Source organism: Callospermophilus lateralis, chromosome 1 (assembly GCF_048772815.1).
Source record: "Callospermophilus lateralis isolate mCalLat2 chromosome 1, mCalLat2.hap1, whole genome shotgun sequence".
Lineage (NCBI taxonomy): Eukaryota > Metazoa > Chordata > Mammalia > Rodentia > Sciuridae > Callospermophilus > Callospermophilus lateralis.
The window spans coordinates 195864341-195888577 of record NC_135305.1 but is presented as its reverse complement, the minus strand read 5'-3'; the positions used below and the strand labels follow the sequence as shown (position 1 = coordinate 195888577).

The following is a 24237-nucleotide window of genomic DNA, read 5'->3' as shown; positions in this document are numbered from 1 at the left end:
CACCTCTTATAATTAGATTTTGGATACTCGAAGGAAAGGGCAAGGTGAGATAAGGAAGAAGCAGCTCAGAGCTTTGCATGTTTTCCAACACAGGTCATTACACTCAGACCTCCAGGAAATGGACCACCCCATGGCTTAAAAAGGTGAGTTAGTTGATGAGCTCTTTCTATTGTACCTGTGAAGCTGTATTGTTCGTTATTATGGCTAGATCATTCTACTTGTCTTTTACAAAGTCTGAATGAACTCATCGTGTTAAAAGTTAAAATTGGGGCTGGGGCTGTGGCTCAGTGGTACAGCACTTGCCTTGCACATGTGAGAAACTGGGCTCGATTCTACAATATATAAACAAACAAATAAAATAAACATCCATTGACAACAACAAAAAAATTTTTTTAATTAAAATAAGCAGATCTTTGTGGTTCTTAATCTTTTTTAAAGGTATGATCTTAAGCTGGGTATATATCAGAGAGGCTCAATTCTATGCTCATGCTCACTGCTGGGTGAGAATGCTTTAGAAGCTGAGATATGTCTGCTCATCCCAAATGCCTGTCCAAGCAGGATTGACCTATGCACCGAGGGAAGAAGTAACAGAATCAATATACCTTTACCCAAGGAATAAGCTAATATTTACCTCTGGGATAGGGTTCTCATGTGCTTTAGCTCACTTGATTTGCTGCTAACGTGTAAAGTCATCATTACCTTTCTCATTATCATGGATGGGAGTTCAGGAAATATTAGGTCAGTTATAAAAGAGCACACAGCTAGAAATCAAATGCATGTCTCCAATGAAAAAACTGTTAAGTCCTTACAATGTTTTAGTAATGCAGCAAATCACAATTGGTTTTCAACACAGTGACCCGGCAGGCTACTGTGAAAGCAGATATAACAGAAGCTACCTGTGGATCCCCTCTCCTCTAGTCCCCTTGAATTGTCCCTGACTCCCTCACTGCCCACCCAAGGCTGGAAAGCCAGACTGTCGCTCAGGTCCCACACATGATTATGTAGCTTCACAAATATACCCCATCCAAGAGTAAGAAGGTCAAACAACATCATGGCCAGAGGACACGCTTTGGCGGCACCTCTGTTTCCACTGGCAGACACAACCTAGGGAGGAGTTTTTGTTTTTCTGTGGTGGTGGTAATTGAAATTCCAGTATCCCATTGCTGGCTTCATGGTGTTGAGGGTGATTCAAAGAGCCTGTACCCTATGGTACCATGAGAGACAATGCAGATGGCAGTTTGTGAGAGTCGATACTGCTTCCTCACCTTCCTGTTTGTTTCATACTGGGTCCATGGATGATTCTAGATGTTATTCCTGGAAATCCAGCCTAGAGCCTACTCCTTCAACCCTACTGAAAATCTGGAAGCTATCCAAAGATACTTAGCAAATCCCTTGCTACTATGGCTGGCTAGAATGGATTCTGTCATCTGCAACTGAACCCTGAACCAAGACAATGGATATCCTACCTTCCCATGGAAGAAAGATGCTACCGGGCTGGTTACCAAGGATCTCCTGGCTGGGACAAGCAATCAGATGGGATTTTCCCATCTGGCAGTCCTCAAGGGCATGATGAACTCATTCATGTATGATTTGTTTCCTCAAATCATGGCTCAACTAGAAACGAAATGAAATAAAAGAGGAATTCCCTAGAACACAGGGGCTGGTTTCTTATCAAGCAAGGCGATGAATGTGAAAATCCTTTAAGTGGTAAATATTCATCTAAGAAAAAGTATTGCCACTTTCCTGGAAATAGTCATAAATCTTAGTGAAAATTAGAAGCAAACTGCATTTTAGACTTAACTCTGTGAGGTGAATAAAGGATCCAAGGCCTGGAAGGAATAAGTGCCTCTTGAATTTCAGCTCAAATTTTAAAACCTGAGTTTTTTTGTTTTTTTTCCCTTACTATGATTCAACATCACCCTAAGCATATTTTTTTTTCATGTCCTACATCTTATCATTGATCATTTGTTTAAGTAAAAATAGATGAAATTTATCTCTATGGTCTAAGTGTCAAAGACACAGACTCTGGCATATGATAAATATTCCACATTTTTGATGACTGAATAAACAAGATATTATTGTGAATTTTCACTTTAAAACTCATAGCACTTTAGACTGGGAAAGACCTTGAAAAACAACCCGAACTAAGGTAATATGGGGCAGGAAACAGATGAGGAGTTTCCCTCCTAGCAACTAGAGTAGCCCAAGTATTTTATAAAAATCCAATATAATTTGACAATGGACAGGGGACACAGCTGTGAAGGACTTTAAAAAAATCCTAACAGTCAACTTGAAGAATAAACATGTGAAAATTAGGAAGAAACTTTGAAAAAATCACAGCTGGGTGGGGGGGTAGATTACCCTATGAGATGTTCAAATGATTTCTAAAGCTGCAGATACAGTAAAACACCAAAACACAGTACAGGACTTAACCCAAGCAGATATAAAAAGTAAGTAAATGGGGGAAAAAAGGAGGAAGCAATCTAGATCAGTAAATGAAGAATGGATTTATCCACATAAAATGTTGCGATAACTGAGTAGATATTTGAAAAGAAAGTTAGAACCCAACTTTACAACTTTCGCTAAAATAAATTTCAGTACTAAGGTTATATACTACCTTAGTTCATTTTCTGCCAACTACACCATAGTACTTGAGACTGGACGATTTACAAAGAACAGCGATTTGGTTTTTGCAGTTCTGGAGGCTGGGAAGTCCAAGGTTGGGGGACCTGTATCTGGCAAGGGCCTTCTTTTTTTTGTTTGTTTGTTTTGGTACCAGAGGTTGAACCCAGGGGTGCTCAAGCACTAAGCCATATTTCCAGCCTTATTTTATTTTCTTGTTTTGAGACAGAGTCTTGCTAAGTTGCTTAGGGCCTCACTTAGTCGTTGAGGCTGATCTTGAACTTAGGATCCTCCTGCCTCAGCCTTTTGAGCTTCTGGGATCATAGTGTGCGCCACCACGCCTGGCTGGCAAGGGTCTGCTTTTGGAGTCATCCCATGGATGAAGGTTAAAGGCAAGAGTTCACTCTCCTGAGTAAAAGAAGGTAAGGGGGCCAAACTCATTCTTTTACCAGGAATCTACTCCCTCAATGACATTTATTCATTTAAGCTTTTTAGATGGACACAATATCTTTATTTTATTTTATTTATGTGGTGCTGAGAATTGAGCCCAGTGCCTCACGCATGCCAGGTGAGCGTGCTACCACTTGAGCCACAACCCCAGCCCCTCAATAACATTTTTGAAGACAAAGAGTCTCCATGACCTACTCATCTCTTAGAGGTCTCACTATTGCATTGGGGATACAGTTTTCAACAAATGAACTTCAGAGGACACATTTAAGCCACAGCAAATATTTTTAAGTACCACAAGAAAAATATACATAAATATGAATGTATGATTAATTTCATCAACTATACTTAGCTTTGCTAGTAAGCATGACACCAAATATTAGGGGAAAATGAGGCTGATAGAGCTGAAGATAAACTTCAGTTTATGGACACAATTACTAAAAAGAAAATTAAGGGATGACAAAATAGAAACATATTCATAAAAACAAAAGGTCAATATTCTTTATATACATTAAAACTACCTGTAACAAAACAGTAGAACTTCTCTACAGCTGACTACGTCTGTATGTTGACTTCTTTATTCTCCCCAAATCTCACTAAAATGATTTTGAAGAAATTTAAAATACCTAATAGTGTTGAAAGCTAGAAAGAGCAACCACAGTCTGGAGCAATAAGGGATTCTTGGGGGACATTTGGTGTCAAACTAATGACAAGCAAGGGGTTTCCAACTTTAAAAAAAAAAAGTCCAGGGAAAAAAAATTGGCTAACACAAGGTACATGACTAGAAATGGACAAGGGAGAGACAGTGTTCTTTTGAATATAGTAATATAGCCATACATCTTGATTATTTATTTAAGTAGTTAAAAAAATATAAATTTAAACATAGACAACAATTACTGAGTAACTCCAAACAAACAAATAACTTTCAATTACTAGAGGAGAAAATAAGGAAAACTCAGAATTCCAAATAACCCATTACAATAATTAAGCCGGGCATGGTGGCGCACACCTGTAATCCCAGCAGCTCTGGAGGCAGAGGCAGGAGGATCCCAAGTTCAAAGCCAGCCTCAGCAATTCAATGAGGCACTAAACAACTCAGTGAGACCCTGTCTCTAATAAAATTCAAAACAGGGCTGGGGATATGGCTCAGTGGTCGAGCATCCCTGAGTTCAATCCCTGGTACCTCCCACCAAAAAAAAAAAAAAAAACCCAAAATACAATAATTATAAATGTGTCAAATTTTCATACTGAAAGAAAGTTCCCAGACTGGGTATACAAGTAAAATCTAGCTATATGAATATATGACATAGAAGATGTACAAATAACAAGATGACAAAGAAGGTTTAAAAAAACAACAACAACAAAATAAAATTTCTCCTTTTGGAGGAGGTAAAATATTTTGGAATTGGAAGTGGAAACTTTACAACACTGGAAATAGACTAAATGCCATTTGATTGTTCATTTTAAACTGATTGACTTTGATATGTAAATCTCATCTCAATTAAAAGAACAGGAGGAAAACATAGATAAGTGCTACAAAAGAGCTGATAAGGTGATTTTTTAGATTTATTTTTTATTCTAGTTTGTTATATATGACAGCAGAATGCATTATAATTTATATTACATATATTGAACACAATTTTTCATATCTCTGGTTGTATATAAGGTATATTCACACCAATCGTGTCTTCATACATGTACTTAAGGTAAAGATATCCATCGCATTCCACCATTTTTTTTACCCCTATGACTCCTCCCTTCCCCTCCCACCCCTTTGCCGTATCTAGAGTTCATCTAATCTGCCCATGCTCCCCCTCCCAACCCCACTATAAATAGAGCTGATAAAGTGTTTTAAAATCACATAAAGCAGAACACAGCAAAGGAAACTAAAAGACACAATATTCCCAGATATTATATTAAAAACTCAAATCCAAGAGTAAAAAAAAAAAAAAAAAAGACATTTTAAATCCAGTAGTCTATTAAAAGAATACATTACAGTCATGCGCTATTTTAACAGTGGGGATACATTATGGGAAATGCTTCATTATATGATTTTGTTATTGTGCAATCATTATGATGTGTACTTACACAAATCAAGATGACCAAAATGTCACTAGACAATATAAACTATGGGACCACCGTTGTATATGCAGTTTGTCATTGACTGAAATGTTATGTGGTGTATAATGAATAACTAAATATTGATTATCCCAAGAGAGCAAAAATGTTTCAACATTAGGTTTCCTAATATAACTCACTACATTGGCAAACCAAAGAAAACAATACCCCATACAATCACCTCAATAAAAAGCTACCCCCATCCAAATCCAAACTCCTCTTTCCATTTCCATTCACAGTGCCAGATCACATTCCTGATTAAAATGGGTACACAATTGAACTTCCCTTCCTTAAATCAAGAAGACCTATCAGACCCTGAAGGTAAAACTGTACTACCATTTTAACAGTGTGTGCTAATCAGTTTTTTGTTGCTGACACAAAATACTTGAGAAAACAACGTAGAGGGGGAAAGACTTATTTTGACTCATGTTTTCATAGATTTAGTTCAGGGTTGGCCGGCTTCTTGGTTCTGTACTTGAGACGAGACAGAACATTATGGCAACAGCATGTGGTAGGGCAAAACTGCTCAAGGCATGGTGGCTGGAAGGCAGAGAGAGAGGGCCTGGGGACAAGATAGAGTCCCTAGGGGAAGACTCCCTTCAACTAGATTCCAAATCCTACAGTGTCTACCATTTCCACTAAGCTATGAATCCCTCAATGGATTAATCCATTGATGAAATAAGAGTCCTCCTAATTCAATCACTTCCCCAAATCCCCACCTCTGAACATTGCTGCTTTGGGGACCAACCTTCAACACATGAGCCTTTGGGATATACTGAGATCTAAACCATAACACAGTGGAAACATCCAATTAAAATTATGAGCCAACCAAGGATACTCTTATTATCCCAATTATCCAACATTATCCTAGAAATCTTAACTCATACAATAATGAAAAAGTAAAAGTATAAAAAGAAAGTGAAAAACAACCGTATTTACAGATATTACTTTTATTTATGAAATAAAAAATAATAAAAATTATGAGAATAATTTTAATAAGATGGCTACACACAAGATAAAAACTAAAAAACAAATAGCTTTCAGCCAGGTTCTATGGTGCACACCTGCAATCCCAACTACTCAGGAGGTGGAGGCAAAAGGAACAAAAATTCAAGGGTAGCCTGGGCAACTTAGCAAGACCCTGTCTCAAAATAAAAGGGCTGGGGATATAGCTTGGTGGCAGACAACTTGCCTCGCATGCATGAGGCCCTGGGTTCCATCCCCAGAACTACAAAACATAATAGTCTATAGCTTTTATATATCACAAGTAATCAAAATTTTACAAACCAAATTCATTTTTTATAAATATCATTCATCAACAATGAAAAATAATTAAATCAAGGAAGGCATGCACAAGACTTACCTGGAAAATAAAAACTTTTACTTACTGGAAAAATATAAACAACTAAGAATTTTAAGAAAATAAGAGGACCTGTATAAATGGAGACACTATTCTTAGATGGTAAAATACCAGGAAGATAACTTTTAAAATTAAATTATAAATGTAACGTGTCTACAATCCAAGTTGTAATGAAATTTAAGGAATGCTGACTCTAAAAGCCACATGTGTTAGTGTAATATACAAGAACAGAAAAAGAAATAAACTTGTATGACTTACCCTAGTGGGTATTAAAATGCACAATACAACTATAATTAAAGAGGTCTGGAATTGACTCAAAAATAAAACAAAAGAGAGTCAAGAAATATTTATGCACATAGGGGAATATAATTGATTCATAGCAAGACACCTGGATATCCAGTTGGGAAGAAATGTAAAATTGTTATATTACACGAAGAGACAATCTAAGTATGTAAGTATTCTTAACATAAAATTTCTGTCTCCTATAATTTCTTCAAATATTTGTATAATCATGGGGAAGCCCTGTTTAAGCAAGTTAAAGCTCAGAAGGCTACAGAAAGTTAAGACTTCAAACAAATTAAAAACTTTCTTTGATGAAACATGGCATGATGACATTAATAGCAGGTGACAGATGAGAAAATTAATAACCATAACATATAGGAAATGTATACAAGAAAATAATGTGGAAAAATATTAAGATACTTCAGATAAATGAGGGAGGGAGTGAAAGAGACTATTTAAGTGACCTGAAACTTATTTTTATAACATACATTTTATATTTTAAGTTTCTTCAATTACATTTATACAAAAATTTATCTTCATTCTTAAAAAATTAAATCATAGGGGCTGGGGATATAACTCAGTTGGTAGAGTGCTTGCCTTGCATGCACAGGAACCTGGATTCATTCCTCAGCAACACCAAAAAAAAAATTAAATTAAATCATAAATAAAAATAAAGAGTTAGAAAGCAAGCATCCCAGCCAGGCATGATGGCTCATGCCTGTAACGGCAGTTTCTTGGGAGGCTGAGGGAAGAGGATCACAAGTTCAAAGCCAGCCTCAGCAACCCAACAAGGCCCTAAGCAACTTAGTGAGACCCTGTCTCAAAATAAAATATAAAAAGGGATGGGGACGTTGCTCAGTGGTTAAGCACCTCTGGTTGAATCCCAGGTACAAAAGAAAAGAAAAAGCAAGCAAGCAAGCAAAAATTCCCATTCAAACACACACCCAATTCAATATTATTTCCCTCCCAGGTAGTAATTTTCATTAAGGGATTCTTTCTCTTTTATATCTTTAAAAATGTTTTTTAAAGAAAGAAATATCCTCCCCCCCTTTTTAAGCAGGTAGAAGAAAAAGCAAGCAGTTACCCAAAATAGAAAGAAATGGCTAATAAGCATATTTAATATTGTACAACTTCAATAATCACAGAAATGCAAACAAAAACAATTTGTTCTTTTTCACATGTCCACGCTCCCCTGAATATTGTTTACGGCTGGTGTTCTCTCTGATTGGCAGGTTCCCATGCCAAATGAGTTTTTATTATTTTGAATCTCTCTCATCTCTAATTGGCAAATATCAAAAGAAAATGTGAGTCTGCAGAAACAAATCCTGTTACTCATGAAACACCACTAGAGGAAATGCAAATTGACACAACATTTTTGTACAATTTGGTTGAAATATCAGAAGCAATAAAAACATATGACAAACCACACATACAAAAAAAATATATTACAACTAACAAATGTCAGAAAAGTTGTAGAATACAATATCAAGGATGTAGAACTCAACTGGATTTCAATAATCTAGTACTAAATAATCTGGAAAAGAAATTAAGAGAATAATTCCATTTGCAATACCATCAAAAATAATAAAATACTTAGGAATAAATTTAATAAGAGAAGCGCAAGACACGTATGCTAAAAACACAAAATACTATTGAAACAAATTAGAGAAGACCTAAATAATAGGAAAGACATCCCATGTTCATGAATTGGGAGATCATTTTGTGAAAATGGTAATTTTTGCCACATTGGTCTATAGATTCAACATAAGCCACATTGAAATTGTTAAGTTGCCTTTTTATGTTTTTACAGTTTTTAAAAGTTGGTCCTAATTCATGTAGAAATGCATGGGACCCACAATAGTTAAAACGATCTTAACAAGAAGAACAAAGTTGAAGGATTTCGATTTCTGATTTCAAACTTAGTACAAAGCTACAGTCATCAATACAGTGTGGTACTGGTATAAGGATATACATATAGACCAATAAAATATACTGAAAATTCAAATATAAATCCTTATATTTATGGTCATTTTATTTTCAATAAGGATGCCAAGAAAATTCAATGGTAAAAAAATAAATGGTGCTGGGAAAATTAGATATCTGCATGTAAAAGACTGAAGTTAAATTCTACCTCACACCATACACAAAAGCGAGTTCAAAATGAACCATAGATCATAAAACAAGTTCAAAATGAACATAAATGTAAGACCTAAAACTATAAAACTTTTAGAAGAAAATGCAGGAGTAAATCTTCAGGACTGTGGATTAGGCAAAGTCTTCTTAGATATGATATCAAAAACCCAAACAAAATAAGAAACACATAAATTGAACTTTATCAAAATTAAGGACTTTTGCACTTTAAAGGACACTATCAAGAACTTCATTGAAAAGACAACCCACAGAATGGGAGAAAAATATTTTCTAATCATATAGCTGAAAAGGAATTTGTACCAGAATATGTATAGAACTCATACAACTCTACCCTAAAAGCCAAATTAATCATATTTTTAAACCGGCAAAGGGTTTGTTAAAAAATATATACATATATATTTATATATTAATATATTATAAATATGTATATGTATATATTATATATATATATATTTTTTAACTTATAGATGGACACAGTACCTTTATTTTATTTACTTATTTTTATGTGGTGCTGAGAATCGAACCCAGTGTCTCACATGTGACAGGCAAGTGCTCTACCAATGAGCCACAATCTGAGCCCCAAAACTGGCGAAGGATGTGAATAGACATTTCTCTAAAGTATACACACGAATGCTCCATAGACACGTGAAGATTGCTCAGCATCATTAGTCTCGTGGAAATGTAAACCAAAACCACAATGAGACACCCCTGCATAGCCCCTAGGATGACATGAATCAAATATAGAATGTAAGTCTTGGTGAGGATGCAGAGAATCCAGAACATTCTGTTGCTGATTTCCACTTTGGAAACAGTCTAGCAGTGCCTCAAAATGTTCAACAGAGTCACCATGTAACCCAGTAATTCCACTTCCAGCTAAATGCCCAAGAAAACCAAAAATAAATGTCTACACAAAAACCTGTACATGAAAATTCATACCAGCATTATTCGCGCTAGTCAAAATATGGAATCCCAAATGTCCATCAACTGATGAATGAAAAAATAAATAAATATATAAATGCAATGGAATATTATTTGACAAGATAAGGAATAATGTGCTTATGAATTCTATATATGGATGGATGGTTCTTAAAAACATGAAGTGACAGAATCCAGACAGAAAGGGCCACATAGTGTAGAATTCCATTTACATGAAATGTCCAGAGAAAGCAGGTTAATGATTACTAAAGGCTGAGGAAAGGGAGGAATGGGGGGTGATTGCTAAGAGGGGATTTTTTTTTTTCAGGCAAAGTTCTAAAACTGAATAGTGGTGATAGCTGTACACTCATATGAATAACCTAAAATTCCTTAAACTGTAGACCTTAAAAAAAAAGTCAGCTTTATATATGAATCATATCTCAATGAAGCTGTTTTTTAAAAAAAAAAAAAAAAACACACACACACACCCAAACTCATAGAACTTTACACCAAAAAGGATAAATTTTACTGCATATCCAATAAACTTGGCTTTAAAGAAGATTCATTGATGGTTGGGGTTGTGGCTCAGCAGCAGAGTTCTTGCCTAGCACATGCAAGGCACTGGGTTCGATCCTCAGCACCACATAAAATAAGTAAAATAAAGGTACTGTGTCCAACTACAGCTAAAAAACTTAAAAAAAAAAAAAAAGATGCATTGACGCTTTTTATCAATTCTAAGTATTGATCCTTAGAAAACATCAGACATCCAGGAAGATTTAGCTTAATGGATATTTATTACACGGCTATTAGGAAAAGGAAATAAACACACATTGAATAGTTGGAGCCTAGATATTTCTGGAATACTACGTGGTCATTAAGAATGTCTAAATTAATCATTGATAAGAAATGCAATAGGTCAGGTGTCAGTAGGAAACCAGGCACACACTCACATTAGGTAATCTGAGCAGAGTTTAATAAAGGTGCTATCTGTAAAGCAGGATGCAGGAAAACCACAAGTGATAGCACAGTATCTGGAAACAGTAAGCAGAGGGGGAGTGGACAGTGATCAGTGCCAGAGAAAACAGCAGCCAGATAGCCCACCTTCCATGGAGGGACACAGCCAACCTGCTGAGACCCAGCAAGGAGGACTCCTGGGGAATGGGTACCCAGAATTTGCTTTCTTTTCCCCCAGAACCTCCTGCTGGGGACACCAGTGAATGAAGCAAGAGGCATGTCAGAGGGTAGGGAGTCCTTGAGAGTCCAGCAGGTCAGCTTCCCAGGTAGAGAACAGGTGGAGAATGGATCTGGGGGACAAATGGTAGATACCAGCACAGATGGTCATGGCAAGAAACAATAAGAATAATTTTTTTCTCCCAAAACATATTGATTAATAATATAAAATTACTTAAGAAATTTTGGAACACTTTACTCCAAAGGGTAAACAATGGTTCACTCTGAACCATTGAACAGTGAACCAACGGCTATTGGCATTTGGTGAAGGATTCTGTGTTGTTGGAGACTGTTCCATACATTTCAGGACATTAATAGCTCTACTCCCCAGGGCACTAAACACCAGTATAAACCCCAGGTGTTACAATAACCAATACAACTTCAGGACCCTACCCACTTCTAGACTGTGCCCTTGAGAAACCACTGTGGGGGCAAGAATTCATTTTTTGATTTTTTTTTCTTACCTGCATTTTTCCAATTTTCTTACAAAGCCTGGGTATTGCTTTTGTGAAACGGAAGCCACGTTCACTACTTTTTTAAAAAAAGGAACAACAAGATAGCAATTTCGATTACAGTTCCCAGTTAACCCTATTTGTCCTTCCCCAACCAAGTTTGCTCATGATAGTAAGTAAATAAAAGGTGACCTAACATTATCATGTGGATGCTATAATTCATTTTAAAGTCACCAATACAGGAAGGGTACAATTAACTCAGCTTCTTACAAATCACTTTTATTCTTCAAGTACTTGTAATAGGTATGAGATCACAGCATCCTACAATTCACAGGTCAAGTACTGGATTGCTTCTAGCTTGTTATAAAACTTTAAAAGGAAGGAAACTGCCATGATTTGGTTTCAACACGGTGTTACACTGGCATAGCCTTAAGTGTCTTAGTAGGCATAGCTACTGCCACTCACCCACGCAAGAAGGCCAGGGCAAGCAATTTTTTTAAATATTTTTTTTAAGTTATAGATGGCTACAATACCTTTATTTAATGTATCTATTTTTATGTGGAGCTGAGGATTGAACCCAGTGCTTCACACATGCTATGCAAGCGCTCGACCACTAGGCTACAGCCCCAGCCCCACAAGCAATTTTGACAAGTGATTTGGGGAAATATTGTGTTTTGTTCTATTATTTCATTTCCTCGGATCCAAGCAGAAGTCAGGATCTCAGTAATTCTTTATCTCAATATTTTTACAGGGCTGGAAAAGTAGCATTTTTCTGGGTTCGGGTTTAGCATAATCTCAGAAAAGGGACAGTGAGAGTTAGAAATACACATATACCCCTCCAGATAAAGAATCAGTGGTACCATATTTCATAATATCCAAGAAACCATCAATTTTAAGCTACATCCTGATCCACATGTCAAATCATGAATTTAAAAAATCTTAGAATCAAAACATAGTATATCATTTCAGGGGCTCTTCAGCATTCTGAATGTTAAGAGTTCATTTAATAAAAAAAAAAAAAAGTAATTTTTTTTTAAAAAGTGCACACTGCTGATGACAATTTTGACAAGTAAAACTGCAGAATATGTCACAGAATCCTTAAATTCGCATACCTTTTGACCCAATGATTCTACTTTAAGGAACTTTTCCTCAAGAAAACCATTGTGCAAGCCCAGAAAGATAGACAAAGAAGGACAGCAGCTGCAGCATTGCTTATATTAGTAAAATTTAGAAACATATTTGTCTTAAGAGGACCAAGGGAATCAAATATGGTACTTCCTTATGATAGAAAACTAACAATGCGGGCTGGGGCTGGGACTCAGTGGTAGAGTGCCCGCCCAGCATGCATGAGGCACTGGGTTCGATCCTCAGCACCCAGATTTACATAAATGTAAAATAAAGATATTGTGTCCACCTAAAACTTAAGAATAAATATTTAAAAGAAAAGAATGAGAAAACTAACAATGCAAGAAAACAGAGATCTGAAAAATGTTCATGGCATCATAGGTACAAATAGCAGGTCACAATCAGTAAGAAAAATTGCAAAAACCACACGATAGAAAAAATAAGTATAAAAAGAGTTTTGAAAAGAAATGAAAAGTGGAAAGAAAAACAAATTTTTTTTTAAATCTCCTTAAACTTACATGAGTTTTCCTTATTTGGGAGAACACACTAAGTCCCCAGTATAAGGGAAAAAAACACATCACTGATACCTCAGATCTCTGAGGAGAAGGAATATTCTATAGGCTTCCAATGTGGTGAGCAGAGGTGAATTGGAATAAATGTGGTTTTTTTTGTTTTTTTTTTTTTTAAATCAGAACAGCTAAAGGAGTATAGAATACTTTTAAAAAATTCTGAAGATCAACTATTTCCAGTCTAACACTATTTGCCTAGTCAAATTATGTGTAACAGTAGATTTCTGAAAGATGAAAATCTCAATTTCCACTTGCATCATTTCTTAGGTAACTATGAGCTGCTCACCCCCGCTGGGGGTAAAGCAAGTCAGAGTAGGACACTGACCAGAAGAGGTGCAGCCTCCAACCTGAGACAGAGAGCACAGAACTTCAGGGTGACAGTGCAGTCACCAGATAAATGAGAGCAGGTCAGAGTCCCGGGGGTGAAGCAGGTCAGGATAACCCTGATAGAATACAGTGGGCTCTTTCTAGCCAGAGATTTGGACAACTCCAATTAAATCGGTGACTAAATATGTGGGGAAATAAGAAATGTGAAAAGGGCATTACTAACACCAAAGAAAGCAAGAAATTGGGGAGGAAAAGTGTTCAAGGTTACTCTGTGGCTCAGCTCTGAAGTGTTCATGGTATCATGAGTCAGTAGTGGCTGTTGGTCCAAACCAAATCACCTGATGACCGTCCTGGGAGACAGGAAGGGTATTATGTAATTGGAGGTGGTCTGAGACAGTAAAGGCTTCAGCTCTCAGAGCAGAAAGGCGGTGGACAATGCAGGCAAGCTGGGGGAAAACTGTAAGCTTAGAGACACATTACTCAGAGCGCTAAGAGTCTTGAATATGGGTGTCTCTAGGAATGGAGGGCGGGGAAAAGATTTCTGCCTGTAGTACTGTTTGATTCTGAAACATGGCCATAATTGTCTCTGTCAAAAATAAAAACTCAGCCATGTGTGGTGGGGCACGGGGGTGGTTTGGGAGGCTGAGGCAGGAGGATCTTGAGTTCAAAGCCAGCCTCAGCAACTTAGTGAGGCTCTAAGCAACTCAATGAGACTCTGTCTCTAAATAAAATATTAAAAAAGGGCTGGGGATGTGACTCACTGGTTAAGCGCCCCTGGGTTTGATCCCCAGTACCAATAAATAAATAGATAAATAAATAACTCGCCTACAGCAGTAATAAGGGTGATATGGTTTTTCCACCTTTTTCAAAAAGCTCCCTGAAATGCCAGGCATGGTGGCACACACCTGTAATCCCAGTGGCTCAGGAGACTGAGACAGGAGGATCACGAGTTCAAAGCCAGCCTCAGCAATGGCAAGGTGCTAAGCAACTCATGTGAGACCCTGTCTCTAAATAAAATACAAAATAGGGCTGGGGATGTGGCTCAGTGGTTGAGTGCCCCTGAGTTCAATCCCCAGGACCAAAAAAAAAAAAAAAAAAAGCTCACTGAAATCTAAAAGGATACATGCCAACATGTCAACAATGATTACTTCTAGTGATGGGATTGTGAGCCATTTACATTTCTTCCTTCACTTTCATACTGTCTGAAAAAGTATGGCACAGAGAGCATATCTGAGCTTGTTGTCAGAAAATGAGAGGCATTTTATTTCATGCCTGGTGGAAACCCACTAGAGTAGAAGCCCCAACTCCATCAAGTTAGCTTCTGGTTTGCCCTGCTCAAGCAGGGAGACTGCCAGCTCCTTCACTCTTACTGCAAATATTTGTTGAACTTTGTAAAGTCAGGCCCTGTAAGGTGATTCCAATATTTTCAGCTTTTTATTGGGTCTCCCGAGTCTTTAGTACCAGCCAGGAAATCAGTTGGGAGGGCTAAGCCAACATCACTCAAACTTTCTGTGCACTGGAACACTTGGGAGATGGATTCCCTAGCTCTAGGATGGGGTTTGAGCCGCTGGAGGAGCTAGCAAGTTCTTTGATGTACACAGGTTTCACCGAAGGTTTCTCAAAGGGACTGTCCAGGACTGTGTATGTCTACTTTCTAGCTTTCACACAGGCTCAGTCTGAATTCCACAGTGTTTAAACAAGTCTCTGAGATAGCAGAAGGAGTACTGGCCAGACAAATGGAAGGAATGCCCCTTAGCGGTTAAGAACAGAAACCAGGAAAAAGGCTGGCCTGAGTCTGCATTCCAGCTCCACCCTCCACAGGCATAGTTGACTTCCTCTCTTAGGCCTCAGTTTCTTCACATGTAAAATGGGTTTAATTAAAACCACCTTTACCTTGAGGGTTGTTGTGTGGAGGACACGAGATCTCTAAGGCATCTAAGGGATTTGATAACCCTGGCACAGGGGGAAGACTCAGTAAATGGTGACCACTGCTAACGGTTAACAGGGCTCCAGTCCTTTCTCAGCCATGAAGGATTGGCTGGGACTTCTGTCCTCAGTCTCCATGTCTAACTATGGAGGGGAGCAAATACATGCCCTGTCACCTGCTGGCAGGACCTTCTGAGCCCGCACCAGGATGTGCACAACACCAGACAGGAGGCCCTTTCATTCTCAAAGAGGTTGATACGCTCAGATTTTACTCAGTGATTATCCACCCCCCAACCCCATTCATTTCGTTTTTACTTACCAGGGAGATATTTAGAAAAAGGAAAAGCCCCTTCCCACTACCCCCCAGTCTTAGGAAAGGTTTACTTTAAGGAAAGAGGCTATCCACGTGGAAATCAGGTGAAGCAGGCACCAAGTGTCCCTGACATGCAACACAAACTTGAATACCCACCAGGCATCCTGCTCCCAGCACAGATCATCTCCACTAGATTTCTTCCCCCCTCCAGACATCGTGAGAGTCACCACCCTCTCCCCAAGAGGTTGAAAGGATCTCCTTCTGAGTTTTGCACTTTGCGAAGAATAGAGGCTGAGTTTAAAAAGGGTTCCCCAAAGCCTGCCCGAGGATCTGAGCAGGTTCCACTGGAGAAGCCCAGCGGGTGCCAACGCGCCGGGTCCGTCTGCCTCCCCCGCCCCCGGCCCGCTGGCACTCACGATCTCGGCCACGATGAGAAGCCCGGGCACAGTGCGGAGGAACTCTCGATCGTAGGCGAAGCTGCTGCTGGTGGTGGAGAAGTTCTCGGCGAAGGAGCTGGTGGTGGTGGTGACCGTGTGCGAGCGAGCACGCTGCGGCTCCTCCATCGTCGCGCCCGGATCGGGCTGGCCGGTCCCCGGGGACCCCCAGGGCGTCCGGGGGCTGACGCGCGGCCCAGTGCCCCGGGGACACCGGTGAGCGGGAGGGGAGCGCGGCTGGAGCTGGGAGCTGGGCGCTCCCGAGGCGTCCTCCGGAGCCAATCCAGGAGCCGCGCGTGTCCCGCGAGTGCGCGGCGCCCTCCGCAGCTCCGCGCGCGGGCTCCGGGGCGGCGCGGGGGCCCTGGAGGAGGAGATCGAGCGAGGGGAGGCCGTCCGGCGGCCGAGGAAGGCGGCGGAGGCCCGGAGGAGGGGAGGGGGCGTGGAGAGGGGCGGGCGGGAGGCGGGCTGGAGAGGGACCGCCCCGCCGAGGCGTCGCGGGCGCGCGGCCTCTTCACCTGTTGCGGGACACCTAGCGACCGAGAGAGTCGCTTTCGGTGCAGCTGGGCCAGCTTCCCCTGAGCCGCGCGGAGGCGAGGGCCGGGGTCCCCGTCGCCTGCCCTCTAGGCTCCAGCCTTCCTCGGGCGGCCGCGGCCGCTGACTTGTTTTCTTCCACCTGGCCAGGACCCGGGGGCACCCGGGGCCCCTCAGGGAAACCCAGGCCTTCAGGGACTCAACCATTTGAAGAATGACCGAGGCAGGGGGTGCGTGGTGACTGGAACTGGGGGAAGAGTGGCTGGAATTATGACCCGGTCGGACCTTAGACCCGAGATCGATGCGAGGCCGCCAGGACTGCCTGGGAGCCCCTTTCCCCCCTCCCGCTGCGGCCGCCACTGGAGCGCGGTGTTATTTCCTGCCCCTCCTGTCGGGAACAATTTGAGGAACCAACTTAATCGCTGGCCTTTGAGAGCAAGACGCTTCCAGGCGCTCTCCGGCAGGGATCGGTCGCCAGGGCCGGAGATGGGAGGGGGGAGATGTTTGGGGTTCCTGGTTCAAGATGAATCAATGTGACCGACCCGTCACCCTTGGGGGAAAATGTTTTCCAAAAAGTCTGAAAGGTGTGGTTTGTGCAAAATGAAGTTTACAGTGACAAATCGGCTGCACTGTCCTGGGGGATGGGGGAGGGGATGAGGACGCCTCAGTGTGGCGGCTTGTGCAGGTCAGATTAGACCTGACTCAGGCAAGGTACTTGTATTTGTTGGCGGTAGGTCAAAAAGCAAATAGCTTCACTTTTCTGGGCCTCAGTTGTGCCATCTGTAAAAAACGACAGGCTTAGACGGACGGACTCCGGCCTAAAAAATGTCTTGTCTGTGGCCCCTCTTGTTTTGTGAACGGATAACAAAAAACTTCTGAAACCACCAAAGGGAAAGGAAATAATCTTTTGGTCACAAATAAGAGCTTTGAATTCAGTGAAGACATACCCGTTGATCTGGTCCAAGACAAGTTAAAGAGAGATCAGAAAGACATTTTATCCACAATGTTTAATCAACAGTGAAGGAAGCACAAAAGACAAACTAGTAAAACAAGAAATTAGTTTCTTTTAAGTCTGGGGCCTAGCCAGGTGGATCTCAGAGACTAAAGGGCTTCAGAAGCATAGTACAGATGAACATTTGGAGCCATCCCGTCCATGTACACTGGATAAGCACCTTGGGCTAGGGGTAAACACAATAAAACTATTAAATATAGGGCTCTTCCTAGAGCAGTAGGTCTCAACGTCTGGTCCCTGGACCTACAGCTTCAGTGTCCCTGGAAACTTGCCAGAATCTCAGCTTCTCAGGCTTCACCTCAGACCCACTGAATCAGAGCCTTTGAGTATAGATCCAGGAAGCTGTGTGGGAATAAGTCCTTCAAAAGACACTAATGCAAAGTGAAGCTTGAGAGCTACTAGCTTAGAGAAACTGCTAATGCATTTGGGGGAAAATCAGAGATACATGAAATGACCGGCAACATGCTTGACATTTAGTGAATGTGTAACACAAAAGGAAGTATAGACAATTGTTTTCATAATGCAAAGGATAATCCCTTCCAAAAACCCTGGGGGCCAGATGGATTTCAGAATTCAGATTTTTCTTTAACTTAGAAGGATAAAATGCACACATACCATACCATGCACCCACAGTGAGGTCTGGAGCAGCACTCTAATCAAATACACTAATTTTCTGCAGTGAAAATGTATCAATGAAGTCTATTTGGGTTGTTTATTGCACTGTAACAAATGTTCCCAAACATGAGTAGTGTAGAATAAGTGCTTTATTTGCTTAGGAATCTGTGGCCAGGAATTTGGGCTGAGCTTGGCTGGCAGGTTCTTTAGCTCTATCTGGTATTGACTGGAGGCATTTACTCAGCTGCTTTCAGCTCATGGCTAGGCAGGACTAGAAAGTCCAAAAAGGCTCCACTCCCATTCAGGTGCTTCAGAGTCCTTCTGACTATCCTTTCTCTCTGTGAATATGGGACTTCTGCAGAGTTGGCTATTAAAGGGAACTTTTTATAAATGCAAAAGCAGAAGCTGCAGATTTCTTAAGGTCCCGATCTTCAAACTACACAGAATCATTTCTGCCATATTCTATTGGCCAAAACCAAAGACAAGGCTAGCCCAGTTTCAAAGAGAGGGACAATAGATACTACCTCTGGAAGTGTGCTCATCTTTTAATGCACCAAGAGAGAGAACAAAAATGATAAATAGCTTCACATCAGTTTAGGTTTTTCTACCAACTCTATCTTCTGAAAACTTAACAAACAAACACCTTTTGATTTTCAGCTTTTGAGGTTACAGAATGGCAGAGAAGTGATCATACATGATTGCTTAGAAGTGGCCTGCTACTTTTCAAGTGCTGCTTAAATTTAGGTGCTCATCTTCCACCTAGAACCCTCCTGATTGGGGTTCATTCCTTCAATAACTTTCAGTCCACTCTTCACCTTCCTACAAGGGTTACTGTCCTGAGGGCTGGGGCTGGGGCTCAGTGGTAGAGAGCTTGCCTAGCATGCGTGAGGCCCTGGGTGTGATCCCCGGCACCACATTAAATAAATAAACAAAATGAAGTATTACTACTGTCCTGAAACCCCAGGCTAAGTATACAGTGTAAGGCCTCCTATAAGGTAATTCAACCTATCTCTCCCAATCCTTTTTCTCAATTACTGTAGAAAAGCTTCCCATTCTAGACCCAAATACATATTGACCACTTTATGTCCATAACCAGTTTTTTTCTGCCTAGACAGCCTCCTACTTTCACACACAGTTCAGAATCAGCATCCTTCCCTGCCCATTTCAAATGCTACCTTTTCTGTGATTTACTCTAAATGTCCATTAGTTTTCTTCTTTGTTTAGAAGTCATTAGTTTTATGTATATCTATTCACCATTTCTTTTCTTTTCTTTTGGTACGGGGGATTGAGCTCAGGGGCACTTGACCACTGAGCCAGCCCTATTTTGTATTTTATTTAGAGATAGGATCTCACTGAGTTGCTTAGTGCCTTGCCATTCCTGAGGGTGGCTTTGAACTTGAGTACCTCCTCTCTCAGCCTCCCAAGTCACTGGGATTACGGCATGCACCACCACGTCCAGCTCTCCAAACTTTCTAAGTCATGTTTAATGTTTTTGCCTGATTTTGTTTTCCTTGCTCTTCTTGTTCAAAACTGCCTTAAACTGCATGTGAGCAATTACATTCTATGTATTTGACCTCAATAAAATCATGCCTTTATTTTTTTTAAAAAAGTATACTTTCAATCACAATTATAGTTCACATCTCCAAACACATTGAATTCTGTGGTTTATCCACCCCACAACTATTAGTGTTTGTCCTGTGGGAAACCAGGACATTGTCTAAGAAGTAAGAGTGATCCTCCTTCTCCAATCACAAAAGCCACCAGTTAGTCCAGGGTGCCTCAGTTTGAAAACAGGCAGAGATGGGACCCAAACCCACTGGGCAATGAACTTATGGGTTTGGGGTTCGTTTAGGTTTCAAGAGGTTCTATCACTTTGACCAGAAATCTTAAATCTTAAAGAACCCAAAGTTCGACAAATAAGATAATGAAGGACCAGACTCAGGTTGGTTTCCAAGGGGCCTTTTGTACTGTATTCTTCGGAACCAGACACTTCCATGCTTAAATGTTAACTTCATGGTGATTTCCTTATTTTTCTTCAGAAAAGAAAACATTCACTCCCTTTTTCTATGAAAGGTATGACCTCCTGGGTTTCTCTGTCATTTTTCCACGTTGGTTTGAGACAGGGAGAAGAAATATTTCTCTTTTCTCTTTCCATGGGAGAGTAACATCTGGGGAATTTGGGAATATTATGCAATTAACCCTCAACAAACTCAGTTGGGAGAGTAATAGGGAGTGGTGGGTTCTGTGGTAGACTAGAGCACAGATACTCTACAAGAACTATCTTGGTTTCTGCTTGATTTCATCTTTTAAAAAACTATATTTTTAATTGTAGATGGACACAATATATTTATTTTATTTATTTTTATGTGGTATTGAGGATTCAACCCAGTGCCTCACATGTGCTAGTCAAGTGATCTACCACTGAACTACAACCCTAGACCCTCATCTTGTTTATTACCATATAGGAGTTGGGACCTGGTGTTGCCAGAAATCCTGATTTTTAAATCCTGGCAACTAATTCAGTATTTTAAAAACTATAAGTGGGTCAAATAAAATGTGGCACCCTCTGATTAAGATACAGAGTAAAGTCCCTCTTTTTCCTGACCCCTGGCTTCCCCTGTGAGGGTCTCCAGAGACCTCAGAGGACATAGAGTTTACGTACACAGGACAACCCAAGAGCAGAATAGCGGGAAAAAATATGAAGAGAGTGGTATTAAAATGGGATGTGCTAAAGGCAGAAGAGGGTTAAGATTGGGAAAATATGGAGGGATTCTAAGAATTAGATTAGAAGTAGGGATTCTCAGAAGACATAATAATAATAATAACCTAATTTATTGTTGGCCTGTTTTGTGCCAAGCACTGTCTTAACTCTTTGAATAATTTTATTAATCACTAATTTGAAAAAAATAAACTTAGACCCCTATGTCTTGCCATATATAAAATTCAACTCAGAACAGATCAAAGACTTAAATACAAGACCTGAAACTATTGGGGAAAAACAAAACAAGACAAAAAACAGGGGAAATGCTTGAGGACATTGGTCTGGGCAAAAGTTTTGAATTTGATCCCAAAAACATAGGTCACAAAAGCAAAAACTGACAATTGGGATTACATCAGACTAAAATGATTCCACATAGAAAAGCACACAGAGTGAAGAATAGTAGAAAATATTTGCAAACTGTTCATTCAATGAGGAATTAACATCCTGAACATATAAGGAATTCAAACATGGCATCAAAAAGAGACTCCACCTAATCTGATTTAAAAATGGGCACATGACCTAAAAAACATTTCATTTCTCAAAAGAAAATATACACAGGACTAACAAGTATAAGGAAAAATGTTCACGATTAATGATCATCAGGATAATGCAAATCAAACCCATAATGAAATACCATCTTACCCCATGGTTGTTATAAAATATATATATATATATATATCAGGGCACAGTGGTGCATGCCTGTAATCCCAGTGGCTCAGGAGGCTGAGACAGGAGGATCATGAGTTCAAACCCAACCTCAGCAAAAGCGAGGCGCTAAGCAACTCAGTGAGAACCTGTCTCTTGGGCTGGGGATGTGGCTCTAGCAGTAACGTGCTCACCTGGCATGCGTGGGGTGCTGGGTTCGATCCTCAGCACCACATAAAAATAAAATAAAGATGTTGTGTCCACTGAAAACTAAAAAAAGAAAAAAGAGAGAGAGAGAGAGAGAGAGAGAGAGAACCTCTCTCTAAATAAAATACAAAATAGGGCTGGGGGTGTGGCTCTGAGTTCAATCCCCAATAACAAACAAATAAAATAATAATAATTTATAAAGCTGGGGAGGGTGCAGAGAAAGTGGACTCCCACTGACTGTCAGTGGGAATGTAAATTAGTACAATTATTATGGAAAACAATATGGATGTTCCTCAAAAAACTAGAATTAAATCTGTCCTATGATCTAATAATCCTACTATCTGGTTTATTTCCAAAGGAAATGAAGTCAGTATGTCAAAGAAACAACTTTACTCTCATGTTCATAACAGCCAAGAAATGGAAACAACTTAAGTGTCCCTCAACTGATGAATGGATAAGAAAAATATGGCATATATATGTATATATATATACATACATACATACCCACACAATAAATTATTAATCACTACAAAAAAGAATAAAATTCTGTTACTTATAGCAACATGTTTAGAACTAGAGGCAAGTCAGGCACAGAAAGACTTACATGTATGTGGAAGCTAAAACGTTGATCCCATAGAAGTAAAGAACAGAACAGTGGTCAGCAGAGCCTACAAAGGGTTTGGGGGCAGGTGGAGAGAAGATGGTTAAATGGTATAGGGGTGCAGTTGGATAGGAGGACCAACATCTAATGTTTGATAGAACAGTTGAAAGCAAGTAATTGAATATTTCAAAATAGCTAATAGAGAGGATTTTGAATGTTCTCAGTACAAAGAAATAACATCCAGAGTGATAGCTAAGCCAATTACCCCATCTAGTTACTACACATTGTATTCATGTATTGAAATGTCACACTGTAACCCATTGATATGTGCAATTGTTATATGTCAATTAAAAATAAATTTTAAAAAACCTTCTAGGGCTGGGAGTGTGGCTCAGTGAGAGTGCATGCATGAGGCCCTGGTTCAATTTCCAGCACAGGAAAAAAAAAAAATCTTTGAGTTCTTGATCTCAACAAGAAAGAGAGACTCCTCAGAGTTCTTGGCTGCATTCAGGGGCTTGGCATTTATTTACCAAGCTGTACCATTCACTATTGGAATACACGGCTCAGTAAGACACTGTCTCTTCCATGCTGAGTATTTCATCAAGAGGTGGGAGACAGAGGTGGACTGGGGCTCAAGCCCAGGAGGAGGGTGGCAAGATAGGGCCTCATGAACAGTGTCTTCGGAGAACAGACATTTACACTGTTCTCAAGGGTCATTCAAAGTTAGCGAAGCAAAGAACAAAGGGATAGAGGAGGAAATCCCTGGAGGAGGACACAACCCCTCTAACCAGAAGCTTCGGCCAGAGTGTTTTCTAAGAAATGCTGCTGAAGGGAGTTTCAGTGCTTCTACACCATTATATTCTGGTGTAGAATATAATGGGCCTTCACTGCCCCTTCTCTGTTTTCCCACACACATTCACTACACTGTGCTTGGCAAAGGAGAAGACATGGAGAAATCCCATCAAGGAGACTTCAGGCAGCTTGAGGTCTTACCATGCTCACTCACTCTGGTTGAGATAGGGGAAGGGGTGCAGATTATATTACAGTCTTCTTAGAGGGGTGACACACTTGAATCTCATTTGTTCTGCAGACTCTCTACATTTTTTTTCAACAATTACTTTGACAAATAGGTAGAAAAAGAAATTGGCATCCACAGAAACAAAGACCAATAAGAAAAGGGAGGATAACCAGTAAACTTTCTCCTATAGGGTGGTCAACTTGACCCACATGCCAGATTGAAGAGCAGAAAAATACGGAGATGTGCTGAAGGAAGGTCAAGTTTTCCTGAACCACATCTTACAGGGGTTCATTTATCACATGCAAACGAAGAAACCGATGGCATGAATCACAAGCAGTCTGAGACTCATGAATGAACCACGTCTGAAGGTGAGTCCCTAGTGAGATGGTCACAGATTTCAGAGACAATATCAGCTGAGTTTAGAGGAGCCACCCTAGAAGTTCTACAAGACATGAAGAAATCAATCCATCCAGTCAGAAGACATGGCTGATAAAAATACCTTGTGCTTGTCAATGATATTTCATTGAGCTTCCAGGGGCCCAAACCTACAGGCTTTATTTGTAGCACTGACAAGAA

General features: G+C 40.0%; 1 protein-coding gene across 1 annotated transcript in view; it reads right to left on the bottom strand.

The window, feature by feature from the left end:
• The window catches only part of Cmtm8 (CKLF like MARVEL transmembrane domain containing 8), a 102781-nt gene extending 86078 nt beyond the window's left edge, over positions 1 to 16703 (bottom strand). Inside the window, exon 1 of the mRNA XM_076868778.1 lies at positions 16254 to 16703. Coding sequence (XP_076724893.1) covers positions 16254 to 16400 — 147 coding nt within the window. The 5' untranslated portion in view covers positions 16401 to 16703. The remainder of the gene's footprint in view (positions 1 to 16253) is intronic.
• Positions 16704 to 24237: the final 7534 nt, after the last annotated feature.